We start from the raw sequence: 12,950 nt of genomic DNA, 5'->3' as shown, positions 1-12,950 counted from the left end.
CCGGACTAAGACGACCGTCTCTAGATGGCGTAACCCACACGGAACAACGCGGACCACGTGGAACGATGTGTCGAAGTTGTCGACCCCTATTGAAAATCACTCTGAGGGAGACTTTAAATTTTTTAGAGTGTGAAGGGGACTTTAGGAATTCCTGAAATGCTTGAAAGGGGCGCCGATATTTTCTGGTGGGTTCGTTGGCCCCGTCAAAGGCACTTCTGAAATGTCTGAAATGCCCTTTACAATGTCTTGAAATGTCTGAAAGCCCGTCAAGAACTTTTCTAACGGGGTCGGGAAAAACTTCAGGCTTTTTGAGATGTCTATGGGGCCACGGCTTAGGTGGAGAAAACATATTTCACAGAATAGGAACACAGCTGCTTATTGTTCGCGACGGGAAAAATAAGAATTTGTAGCATACCAATCGTATGTGTGTATGGTTAGATTTTTATTACTGATTTTCTCTCAAACACGAGTGGACTCATAAACCCGTCTGTCCCTGCCCGGGTGTTCGGTCGTCAAGGAGGCCACCTGGGGCGACCGCCCATGTGGAGAATTGACAAGCCGCGGGCCGAGTGGTGTGGGCCGAGCGTCGTTTTGTGGCAAACACAATCCTGTCCGCTCAAAACAAGATTCTTGCAACGCGAAAAAAAAAGGGCAAGCCGAGAGCAGCGCGTTGCCCAGAAACAGGGACGCGGGGGAAATGTCAAAGACGAGGAGGGAGTGACTCGTTCTGGGAACCGATTCCTCCGCGCGGGACGGTTACCAAAAAGGAGAAAATGAACATAACCATTCTGCTTTTCACCAAAGTCGGACGTCCTCTCTTTTTCGTCATCAAAATACGAATAGCAACAGCAACCCACACTGCGATTCTCTCCGCCCGGCGATGGGGAGATGGTGTAGGGTCACGTCTCCAGAGGTCGGGGGGAGAGAGTGGTAGGTGGGGAAGCCAATATAGACCTTTTTAACAAGGGCGCCGCCTTCTTAGATTGTCGTCCCTTCCAGTATGGGCGAAAACATTGTTTTGCCGTCGCCACGCCGATAGAATGCATTTAGGAGTAAGCGTAACCAATCCCCGTTTTCGTTTTGCCTCCCATCTTTTTTTTTTTTTACTTTTTACAGGTTGAAATGTTTTATTATTTTTTCTTCGCCCATACCGGATATGGCTATCAGGCGGCAAGGGACGAGAGTACAAGACAAAAGGTCTATAGCTATTTTCTCTCAACTCGTGGGTGGTTAGCTTGTTAACGCCGCCGCCGCCGCGGATGTCTGGAGCGGGCCAATTTCCTTTAGGAAGGTGAGAATGGCTTTGAGGGCTCCCCCCTTGGTCTGTTTTGATCCGTGTGGTTTCTTTCATGCTTCCGTAGGTGAACCCCCATTCGGCGTTGGCCGCCTTCAGAACCGCGCGAGCGCCATCGTGTTCAGCGCATTCAAGGAGACGGTAGCCGTTGACGGCCTAAGCGCTGCAAGCCTGGCAGTCGGGGTCAGCGTCCCATCGCATGTTGTGCCTGCGGACCGGGATCATGGTACTGTGGGTCCCGAGACGGTGGATGGCGGCTGCTGTCCGGCCTTGTTCCTTGCGACTCTTTGTCCGTCCGGCTTCAAAAGCATCCAGCGAGCGAAAAATACACAGAAGACGCCGCCGCGACGGCATCATTGACGAAACCGTGATTGTACTCAGGATTTCTCAACGGTGGCGGGTGCTGCTTGCGAGTTCATGATTTTCGCTAAACGTGCTTACTGAAACTATGTTTCCATGGGCTGCACCTCCTCAGTTTTATTAGCTGAACTGCCGTACATCAGGAATTTACCCGACGGCACTTGGGAGTACTTTGAACGATATTTTTCTTTGTAATAAGGAACTCATATTTCTTTATTTGATATGATCCCTTTCGTGTACAGTGGCCCAATTTTTTGATAATATCAAGCGAGCGTCGACCGCCGGGACGGCCAGCGCCGAGCCGGCGAGGCCTGCGGCCATACGGGAGAGATTAAGCGCGTGCGCTTAAAGCCCTTTCTGGTGGGAGCGTCGTCTGCTAGTCTATTCCACTGATCGCGCACAGCCCCTGCTCCATAGCAAAGGAGGGCAGGGCGCTTGCAATGTCGAAGTTCGTCGCCGATACGCCCCTCCTCTTGGAATGCCTTCACAATCCTTTTGACGCTAGCCTGTCTAACCCCGGCTGTTGTTGTTATATCCCTTTCCGTCATGCCACCCTTCGAAATTCTCACAACACGTTTCCGTGCTTCTATGGGCACTCGAGGAGGCAAAAAATGTGCGCGCGCCCGCTGGTCAAAGAAAAGTGTGACTACCCGGCTGCATACGCTAGATGACGACAGCAACAACGCAGTTGATAATACAAAACACCAAGCGGAAACTCTGATAATTCGTTTCAGTTCGTGTTGTACCACAGCCGACGCTGCGAGCCATCTTGGCCGGTCCATTGCTAAATTGTGTCACGTGACCTTCAAGTTGGGTACAACTGCACGGGGAAGCACAATGTCACGTGGCGGGATGAAAGCATTGAATTGGTTTTGATGGCTCGTAGCATTGTCTGCGGTATATAGTTTAATCCATCATTGCATTCAGTTTGTCGCGTCAACGTATTTTTCATTTTTGTTGGTCTTCACAAATGTAAACGCCAACATGACATGCAAAAAAAGGTAAATTAAACTTGAGATGACGCGCGGTTAATGCCACGCCTGAGGAGTATCACGCAAGCAAGCGCCGTTCAGATCTTTGCTTAAAGGCGGTTAGCTATGCCAGCAGATAATGAACAGGGGCTGTGTGCGGTCAGCGAAATAGCCTAGCAGATGACACTCGCAACAGAAAGAGCTTTGTGCGCACGCGATCAATCTCTCCCGTCACACTGCATTTCTCCGTAGCACAGCGCTGGCCGTCCCGGCGGTCGACGCTCGCGTGATATTAATAAAAATTGGGCCACTGTACAGCTGCTTGCGCCGGGTTTGAACAAAGGTTTGTTTTTATTGTCTTTTTGAGTTATGTTTTGCATGTGCAACTGAATGTCCGTAATAAATTTTCTATTACGTTTTTGACTGCATTTTTGTCTATGGTTCACAGTCATTTCGGCGTCTAAAGGGTTGATGGGCTAAGGGGTTTGGGAAGAAGAGTCTGACAGGTTGAAGGGCTGTGTGGTTGAAGGGTTTTCTATGGGGTATCTCTAAGGGGTTTTTTTGTAGGGTATTTCTGAAGGGTTTCGAAGGCCTGTGAGGTCCCATAATCCTTCAAGGCTGATGGGCCCTTTAGATTTTTTTTTTTTTTTCAATACGGGTACGTTATGGAAATCGCGGTACCTGCGTCCAAGACAGACAAGTTTTGCTTCCGGGTGCCTTCTGTGCTGAGTTCGGCTCTGTTTTCCGATGTCGAGTGCCAACCGGCATTCAACATGGTTCTGTATTTCAGTGTGTCAGCAACATAGCAGCAACATCGCGATGGCAGTGTTATATGTTGTGAACAGAAGACTGGAATTATCACCGATGTTACCCTTCCTTCACGTATCGGTGGTGTAACAACAATATGAGATGACGTAAACTGCCAGGCACTGATGCCACCGATCCGGCCGTGATCACGGGGGGGGGGGGGGGGGGGGGAGGGTGTGTTTGCAAGGTTGACTTTCCGACTTACCGTACATTAAAGAGTTTGACTGCTCGAGGGATTACGATGCAATCGATCGACCTGTGGATAGTTATGCTGTAACGCTGGTCTGACCCATACGTACAATGGCCAATGGACTGTCGTCTGCAATTTCCCGTTGTCTCCTGGCGTAGAGCAATTTCGCTCTGAAGAAGTGGCTGAATGGTATGGAAATATGACGGAAAATACGTATATTTACTGTTCGGAATTTTAGCATTAAAGAAAGACTGTAAGTAAATTCGACAAAAAAAAGCTATCCTTTATTTTGATGTTTAAATATACTACGGTCTCTGGAGAAACTGCCCTCCAAGTGGCGCGCTGGCATGAGCGCTAGAAGTTTACGAGATTGCCACGGTGTAACTCCGTACACTTAACACCTGCTGCAAGTGGCGGTTATGACTGCAATCAAGTTGATCGAAAAGTGATTTCTCTGCCCGTGAAGCTTCGCTTCCACCTGAGTGATTATCAATATCCCCTCTACACGGATCAATATAAGACGACAATTGCAGCCGCACGCGAAAAGCACAAATGAAGAACAAACACTAGATTATAAGTATACTGGCTACGACGTGCCGTGCGTTGAAGCAAACACATGGCTTGGAACCGCAGTGAAGTGACTTGATTTATTGGCTTTCAAATGATTACAGCATGGGCGGTTACATTTTACAATGAAATTCATCCCCTGAGCCGTTCAAATTGCTCTGGAGGTGTGACATTCCTGGAGAAAAATCAACATGCTCGGAATATTGTTATTGCTTAGGTGGTCACCGAGAAACTCTGTACCTCCAACGACGAGTATGAAAGGCTAAAACGCAGAGCTTAGAGGTAGTGATCGGGTCAGTGTGCTGTTTTTCTTATGTGCCGTGTATGTGTGTGCGGTCAACGTATATATTCAGCTAATGCTAGTGGTATCCATAATGTACCTACAAGTGTGTATAATAAAGGTCCCCAATGTTCCGAAGCGCAATGGTGGTGCGAGAAAATAAAAATATATTTTTTTTAGAACGTGAGTTGGACGGAACCAAGGCAACCTAGCCTAGCTCCTTATGATTACTCTGCTTGACCCTGCCGTCTGGTGGCAAGCGATTCTATCTTCTTTCACGCCTCGCAATAATATCTGGTCACCATGCATCAGCTCCTTCGAATTTGACATTTTGAGAACGGCTTTTGGTTTCGCGAGTGATTTACCACTCCGTGATTCCGTGATATGCGGCTGGCGAAGGAGTTGTGGCTCGAGGAATACCAAAGGTAAGACGTAAAGTGCGCGAAGTGACTGGGTATCGGTTGTCTCCGTTTAACATTGCAGTGCTGACAATGAGAAGACTCACTAACTGCTTTCGAAACGCAAGTTCCTTTACTTTCGGGGGGAAGCTGGCTTTGGAAATAAATACAGTTCGCGGAAAGCTCGTCTTACCCTTTTATTTGTTGCTCCTCTCGCCCCATAAAATAGATGAATCGTCCTCTATAAGGTCTTCTGGAGCTCCAGTTGCTTGATTCGGGGCGGCCATATTGAGATGCAGGCGACGGAGGAATGTTGCTACTCTGCTTTCAGGACGAAACTTTCTCCCTTTCCAAAGGAACGTAGGTTACAAGAGCGTTCCTCCTGTTATGAAGGATTATAGATACACTTTTTTCAAAGAGAGTAGGTTCAAAACCTCTTGGTATATGTTTTGTGCCTTGTCTGTCTTTGGGCAGAGTCACAGGAAAGCCTGCCTCGCAATATTTATGACTCTGAACGCCACAGACGCGGCCGTCTGCGGCCTGTGGCTCCGGGAGTAACCCAAGCCTCGGGCAGGGCAGTTTTGATCCAAGGGATACACGCGTTCTCCCACCGAACCTGGACGGGCGAGGTGAGGGGAAGAGAACCACCGAGAGAGGGGCCGATAGGCACTTCCCGCACACGTCGGGGAATTCGAAGACGGGGAATGATGGAAAACCAGGCGGCCGCTCACCGTCGTTAGAAATTCCTTCCCCGACCTTAGTATTAAACCCTTTCTGTTTTATGTGACAATGCCATTGAGATATTATGAGGGCAAACATTAAAAACTTATGTTAGCGGTCATTGTTGACCTGCGTCTTAAATGTAGCGTTTTTTTTTTCTGGATTCCTTTAGCGAGTTTTTGATTTTTCGCTTGCTAACACTGCCTTCCACCAGACGTGTTCAATATATTATACTGTCGCCCATATCTACCAGAGGTAGAGTCAAATTAACTGGTTGCTGTAATATTATCGTTTCACCTGCAGATCAAAGATATTTTGTACGTAAACAATTTTTACAAAAACTCCGTTAGGTTGGGGGAGGCTTTAATTTTACCAATAAGCTCCGACCAAGCCGTCAAAAAGCATCCCGACGTAAGGAAATCCCCTCCGTTCCTTTTTCACGGCTGACTAAATGGTCCTAGAGCTGCTATAACTTATTTTAGTGTGCCGGTATTTGTTGGCTATCCTGGTAATGTCAACTAACTAAGACCACAACGTAGAGAACAAGAACTTTTATATTACATACACAAGTTCACACACACAGATAGCAAAGACGTTTAAACAAGCCTGGCATGGCCGAAGTTGTAGGCTAGTGGAGCAGCGTGCCGAGCGTAAGCGAAGGGAGCTGCTTGGACAACTGGTGCTCCGTGGACTGCACGGACGGCAACTGGAGCAGCGTGGACGGCGTTTACCAGGACTGGGTGTGGGCCCTCGACAGCTGAAGAAAGGAACTGAGCATGGGCTGGGGTGGAAGTCTTGGTGCCTGGCTCGTTGGTATCGACATTGACGCGGAAGCCAGCGGCGTCGGCGACGTAGTTGACGGTACGGGCGACGCCGAGAGCGTCGACGTAGCTGTACGAGCCGACCTTGTTGTTAAACTCATCGCCGGTCTCCTGGCGGGTCATGCGGGTTCCGAACTCGTCGGTGTTGTCGTAGCCGAAGCTGTAGGGTTGGGGTGGCTGCACAAAGAAAACGTAACGCCGCGTTATTATAAAGTGCCTTACCAACCAACCTAGGCAACGCTAGCAATAGAGTGATCAAATTCGTTCATTAGAGGGTACGGCAAACCATTGGGTATTATTGTACTTAATCACGTGAGTGGAATAAGCGCTGCCTTTAGTGGCGCTAAATATATCACCATAAATATCTTCCAGCCGTTTGGTTGAGATATCCATTGAAGTCACTGGGCATTATCGAAGTGTGAGATTTCCTATTTATAAAATGTTTACTGGAATTGTTTGTGCTTAATAACCTCCCTGCTGCAAACTAGATGCCGCTGACTCATGCAAGCCATCATAATTTCTGCCCTCCGCTCATCCCCCCCCCCCCTTTCTCAGAAAAACAAACAAACGAGTGCATGATCCAAAACTTACGTTGTGCACAACAACCTGGGAGGCCGCGAAGGCGACGAAGCAGCACAGGAGAAGCTAGATAGGAAAAGACAAGCTTTTATAAGAAAGATTTCCAAAGAATTCTAGCGCCACGTCCCCTATGCAATATACACCAAATGAAAACTGTCATTATTACTCGTCACACCTATCCAGCATTTCATTTAATTTAATATGGACATATAGTAAACTGTGACGTTTCATCAGTAGGTAGACGTATGTTTATTAATTATTAGAGAGTAAATTTATTCATAAATCTCTATGCCTCTGACAGTTATACCCACCTTAGAGAACATGGTGACTGCAATTCCGCTTAAGAATTGGAATGGATAGTGAATTGCTAACCGCGGAGCTTTATATACTGTAAGCTGCCCATTAAATCTCCTCTCAAATGAAATACAAACCTCCTTTCCTTGCAGTCAGTAAGACGCAAGAACGGTTATTCGATAGTAACATTGAGTACGAAAATGCGTTGTCGTGGAATTCCACAAAAAGGAAATGTGGCAAGGGTTTCAGCGTCTGGCCTTGTTTGTCCATACCATATGCGCACGGAGTGCAACTGCATAAGACCTGCTATTTATATATATATAGATATATAGATATATATAAATATATATATATATATATATATATATATATATATATATATATATATATATATATATATATTATATATATATATATATAGTTTACAGGGCGTTGCAATCTCTCAGTGCGTTTCACATTCAGAGCACATCAGAAGCTCAGCTGGTTTTCACGAAACCCGTTTCTGTGACATTCACACGTACGGCCACTTAACACTCTTGAAGTAGGATCGTGCGTAGTAAGGTGAGCGCATGCTTAACCACTGGTCCTGGTTGTTTTGTGCAGATTGTAATGATACTGAATTATGTTAAATACGTAGTACGACCCTAATTATTATGCCTTTGTTACTTTGTAATTGTTAGAAAGATCACTCGCTTCAAAATGAGTGCCCTGTGATACCATCTTCCTGTAGGTTTTCAGAATAATTGCCTTTGTGTTTTCTGTAATTATATTTGCTTTTTTTTTTAATTTGCGCATTCCAGAAACATCGAAATGTGATGCCAACGATCTCGCGCACCATGAATAGACAAAGAAAGAAAAATAAACACTGTCGACTATACGAGCGTCAGTTGCATGGATGCACGGAATGTGAGGAGCATGTTAATTTACAAGTCAGGCTTACTGGAAACTTCTGGAGATGCGCTGGGTTCTCACCAGGGAGGCACCTATTTTTCAAATAAAAATAAAATATTAAACAAATCCCGTACATCCAGCGAGGGCAATTTTCTAACCTTTGATTTAAACTGCGTTTTAAATCGCAGTGGAACGGAGTTAGTTGTTTCCATGACACTGAGGAACATAGTTGTATTTTTGGTATTGTAAAATAACAAATATTGCGTAATTGTCTCACTTTCCATATAGATTAGGCCCTTTTATTATATACTCTAATCTGTAGCTCACCTGCGCAGACCACAAAAGTCTATCTTTCACGGCGTTTTTTTTTTTCCATGTGTATATTTTTTTAAATTAAAATTCCACACTGTATACACCGAACGTGTAATGGACTAATGAACGAGCCCAACCATTTTAACTACGTGTTTCATTGGTGTGACAAAAAAAAAACTCGTGTAACACGAGCCTTATGTAATTTTTTTTTTTTTTCAATTGAGTCTGTCGTGAACTTAGGTGTCACAAATGCCAGGATATAATAGCAATTTTATGCCTTAAGTTAAAAATGAAATGTTGCTTTTCTACTCAGAATATTTTCGAGCAAACTATTGTTCACTACCTTCCTCCGATGGGGGATGGCTCTTAAATATGAGCTGATTCAAATTATGGACAATTGAACCGATACTACAGGAAAGTCTAAATAAAATTACATCTGGCACAGCCCGTGATAAATTGGAGGTGAAGGAGGATATCAATTAGTACACCGAAAACCAAGTGTACCAAGGATGTGAGTTTACATATAAACTATTTGGCTTATGTGATCTTTATTTTAGACTTCTGCAAACCACCGTGTGAGCTTCTATCAAACTTAATCCAGCTTTAGTATCTACTGCTCTCTAGAACTATATTATTGCATATTTTTTTCCCGTCAGTCATCCATATCTTTAAAAAAAAAATGCTTTATTTCAAGCTATTGCATTCTCGGAGATTCAATCACGTAAATAATTCGCCCATGCTATAGTGCGATGCCCAATAGATATTTAAAAAAAAAAAAGAAAACAGACGGTTTATTATGATTTAAGTCATTTTGATTCAACCGAGATCGCACAAGAGAGTATTGATATGATACAGAGCTTGTCAGTGAAGTCAAGCGTTACATTGCTCATCTAAAGGTCTCCTGTCGAGAATACCATACGCTTAGTAAATCCAAGTGCACATTCCATTAAAATCAAAAACTCCCGCTAGGATTAATTTCACATTAGAATACCCTGTGGAAGGATTATATTTTCATCTAAATTTTAAAACCGATATATACCTTGAGGTGTGCAGTAGACTGCAAGAATAATAAGAAATCAATAATCTCGCCGGCATGTTTTCTTAACATTTGTGATTACAATTGTTGAACGTACGGCGCAGTATTAATATATCGTGTTTCCTTACCACTTTATAGGTATTGGAGGATTGCGCTGCCGCTTTCATACAGGGTTAAAGTGACATGCACGGTAGCGTAGGGCCTAAGAAAACGGATTATCTAAATATTTCTTTAAAGTTTAAAGCTATACTTACCCCGTCGTGCACCTTGGCCGGAAAGGGCTATACACACACTACGCGAAATTCCTATAAAATTAATGGTTCCAACGAGTTTTCTAAGCGGTGGCATAGCGTAGTGGTGAGGTGTCTTTTATACGCAAGTGGACGCGGGTTCAATCCGCGGTGTGTGCCTACTTGTTTTCTTTTTTTCTCGTACATTTTGTTTTGTCGAGGCATTTGGCGATATTTACGACATTTCTTTTTTACGATTTACACCAAAAAAAAAGGAAAAAAAAAAGGATGTTGTCGACGAACCTTCGCAGAACTAAATGGTATGGCACTCCCTTTCCGGAGGTGCAATCGGAAACAGCGGGGCTTGGGTTGCCGGCTGGACCCCGCGAAGCGGCGTCTACGGGTTAAGTTTTGTAATCGCAGCTGCACATTGTCGCCCCGAAGCGGCGTGAGCGCAGGCGGTGGGTGTGTTAACGAACCCCCAGTGATACACGCGCCTTTCGAAAAGGGTGACACAAATTGCATGAGCTCTCCGCATAGTGCATATAGACATTTCCGGCCGAAATGCATGACGTGGTGCGTATAGCTTTACTCTTCTTCAAATAAAATCGTACACATGTTGGCGAACTGAAACATATGCGACACGACCAATGGTGGTAAAAACGAGGTGCTAACGAGTCATATCACTTCTAAGCAATGTTTAATTTATGCGACATTCTACTCACTGTAATCTACCGTTCAGCAAGGCGCCTATATATGCGTTTAAGTGTCACATATTCTACAAACAGGGAAAGAAATTACGGCAGTAAAATGTTCAAACTTCTGAGACGATCATTAGTTATGGTCATTTTCCGGTGAAAGGGCTTTAGATACAAAGTAGGACAAGTTAATGATCGCAAAAATCTGTGCTTCCCAATCCCTACTACACCGAGACCCACTTAAAACACACAAAACAAAAAGGGGGGGGGGGGGTCGCGGCAAACATAGTTCGCCGCGACCCCCCCCCCCCCCTTTTTTCTTCCCCACCCCTGTTTTTTGCGATTTTACAATGTATATTTTTTCCTGTATGCGCAGTCTGACACAAAATGTATGTTAAAACTTTATTTGTCAGCTGATACAGTCAGTCAGAGTGAATCAGCGAACCAAGAGCCATCGCAAAAAAAAAGCCATCTATCCCTTCATGATTACGGAATTTGTTGATGTAGAACAATGTCTTTCTCCGAGCTTGGTCTGCGGTGCGATTTTGGGAAGTCGATTTCACAAAAATTTGGTCACGGAAGTGACGTCACAGAGATAACAGCGAAGCACCGAATAAATTAAAAAACCTTGGTAAAAGCGTTTTTTAGAAACACCACCAACCATTGTTGTTGAAACGCGCAAGACACGTGCCACGAGCGGGTGCTCCGACGCAATTCGCGTTCTAAGTGATTTTCATGTCAGTACTTCGACGCCATTTTATTCCAAGGGCCGCTCGAGACATGGGCCTCCTGTACTGACCGACCTCGTGCACAGACCCTGTAGACCCAAGCATCAAGGAGCAGGCAGATATTGGTGTTCCACGCGCCACACGCCCACGCCTTTCCCGTATGAAAGGTTCGAAATAAATAAACAAAATAAAGCGTTGACGAACGCGCGCGCATGGTGCAATTTGTTTTAGGCATTTGCTTTAGAAAAGTTACTACTGCTGAGGCCAGCACGTGTGGCACGTGGAACACCAGTCCCAGCATTCTCCTTGATGCTTGGATAATTTAGCAACAGGTCTATTGCATCACCGCGCTTCCTGACGGCGCACCGCGTGCTGCCGAGAACTGCGCAGTGTGCACGCGCATCCTTTCTTATCTGCTGGCTTGTTCGTTTGCTCGGTTCAACGCGACGCGCTTCTGTCTGGTTGAAACGGCGATTGACTCCGCTCCGGTAGCCGTACTACTCGTGATACCACAATCTTAGCTCATCGCTCTGGACAGCGGCAGAGCTCGCGTGCTCTGCGACACGCTTCGTTCACGCGACTCTCTCGCGCGATTCGGCGAAGTGTTAAAAACAGTCACATGCAATTCCGCACATGCGCCTCGAAGATGACGGCGCGGGGGGCTTCACATAGGCCTCTACCGGATTCCGCGCGGGGGGCATTCGCTTCTTGCGCACCCGGCCTCATCATGCGGCAGGGCCCATGGACGTTTCTTCAACTTCTGTAGTAGTTCTACAGCAATGAATGCAGCATAGTAAAACTATTCACCTACCAATTTTTTCGGTTGTTAGCATTTTTATACTTATTCACAATTGTGGATGATGCTTCTAAAGATTGTCATCAAAAGGAACATGCATTTCTTCTCATATTTAACGGATTATACATTGACGTTCTATATATTGTTAATATTTTAGTGCATTAATGGTTATTCTTGTGGCACCCATAGACTTTCGGTAGCCTCATAATTAAACACTGCATATATACTAATCATATCATGCTTCAATTTTTACAAGCCGTTACCAATGTCTTGGAGCTCTTTTTCGCTTAAGCTGTAAGGTTTATTAAAATATAACTGTATGAATGTGTTTAAACACAGTATGTGTGTAAGCGGTGAATTATGAACAAAAATTCTCACGGTCGAGGGTAATAAAACCTTTTTCATGCATTAAAGACTACATTGAACACAACGTAGTGCACAACAGGCAACGCATACAAATATACAAAAGATATACTCTCCATATGTACGTATGCGTAATCTTTATTTAGCACAATAAGTCACAATTAGAATATTTAAATAGCGGCGCCGCGGGACTCGAAACGCGGACCGTGTGATCGGCATCCCGACACCTTTGCTTGGAGTCACGAAGAGGAGGCGAACAGGACGGACCCCAGGCAAGTGGCCTAAGTATGGCTCACAGGAGACTGTGATAGCAAGTGACCCTAGGCTCCCGCAGCGGGCCCCCGAATAACAAAGAGTAGCTATCGGCGTGTTTTACGACGTCATGGACAGACACTCAACGCAGAAACCAACATTACTCGATCAAATCATTTTCGAAACTCCCGCGAAAAGGACAACCCCCCCCCCCCCCCATCCCCCTCTCCCTTTAAAGGGCGCAAGATGTCGTTTGAAGCCCCATTAAAGTAAAAAAAAAAAAAAGATGTGATTCAAGTTCATATTATTTACAGCGGCTACCGTGACACGCCATCTAAACGCTGTACTTCAAACCTGTGTGTT

At 45.2% G+C, this 12,950-nt stretch overlaps 1 protein-coding gene across 1 annotated transcript; it reads right to left on the bottom strand.

Moving 5' to 3' along the window:
• Nucleotides 1-6,183: 6,183 nt before the first annotated feature.
• Nucleotides 6,184-7,310, bottom strand: LOC120844735 (cuticle protein 16.8-like). The gene is made up of 3 exons (XM_040216659.2): nt 7,299-7,310; nt 7,000-7,053; nt 6,184-6,585 (listed from the first exon to the last, which is right to left on the bottom strand). The coding sequence occupies exons 1-3, from the start codon at nt 7,308-7,310 to the stop codon at nt 6,184-6,186; spliced, it is 468 nt and encodes a 155-aa protein (XP_040072593.2).
• Nucleotides 7,311-12,950: the final 5,640 nt, after the last annotated feature.

The sequence above is a fragment of the Ixodes scapularis genome, unplaced genomic scaffold, assembly GCF_016920785.2.
Source record: "Ixodes scapularis isolate PalLabHiFi unplaced genomic scaffold, ASM1692078v2 PGA_scaffold5__190_contigs__length_132052651, whole genome shotgun sequence".
Classification (NCBI taxonomy): Eukaryota; Metazoa; Arthropoda; class Arachnida; order Ixodida; family Ixodidae; genus Ixodes; species Ixodes scapularis.
The sequence above is the reverse complement of the archived record's forward strand: the minus strand, read 5'-3'. Positions and strand labels throughout refer to the sequence as shown.

Excerpts from the sequence above, each read along its gene's own strand:
- LOC120844735 (XM_040216659.2), bottom strand. Across the intron at positions 6,586-6,999 it reads CCCAGGTTGTTGTGCACAAC|CCACCCCAACCCTACAGCTT; the intron begins GTAAGTTTTGGA and ends TTCTTTGTGCAG.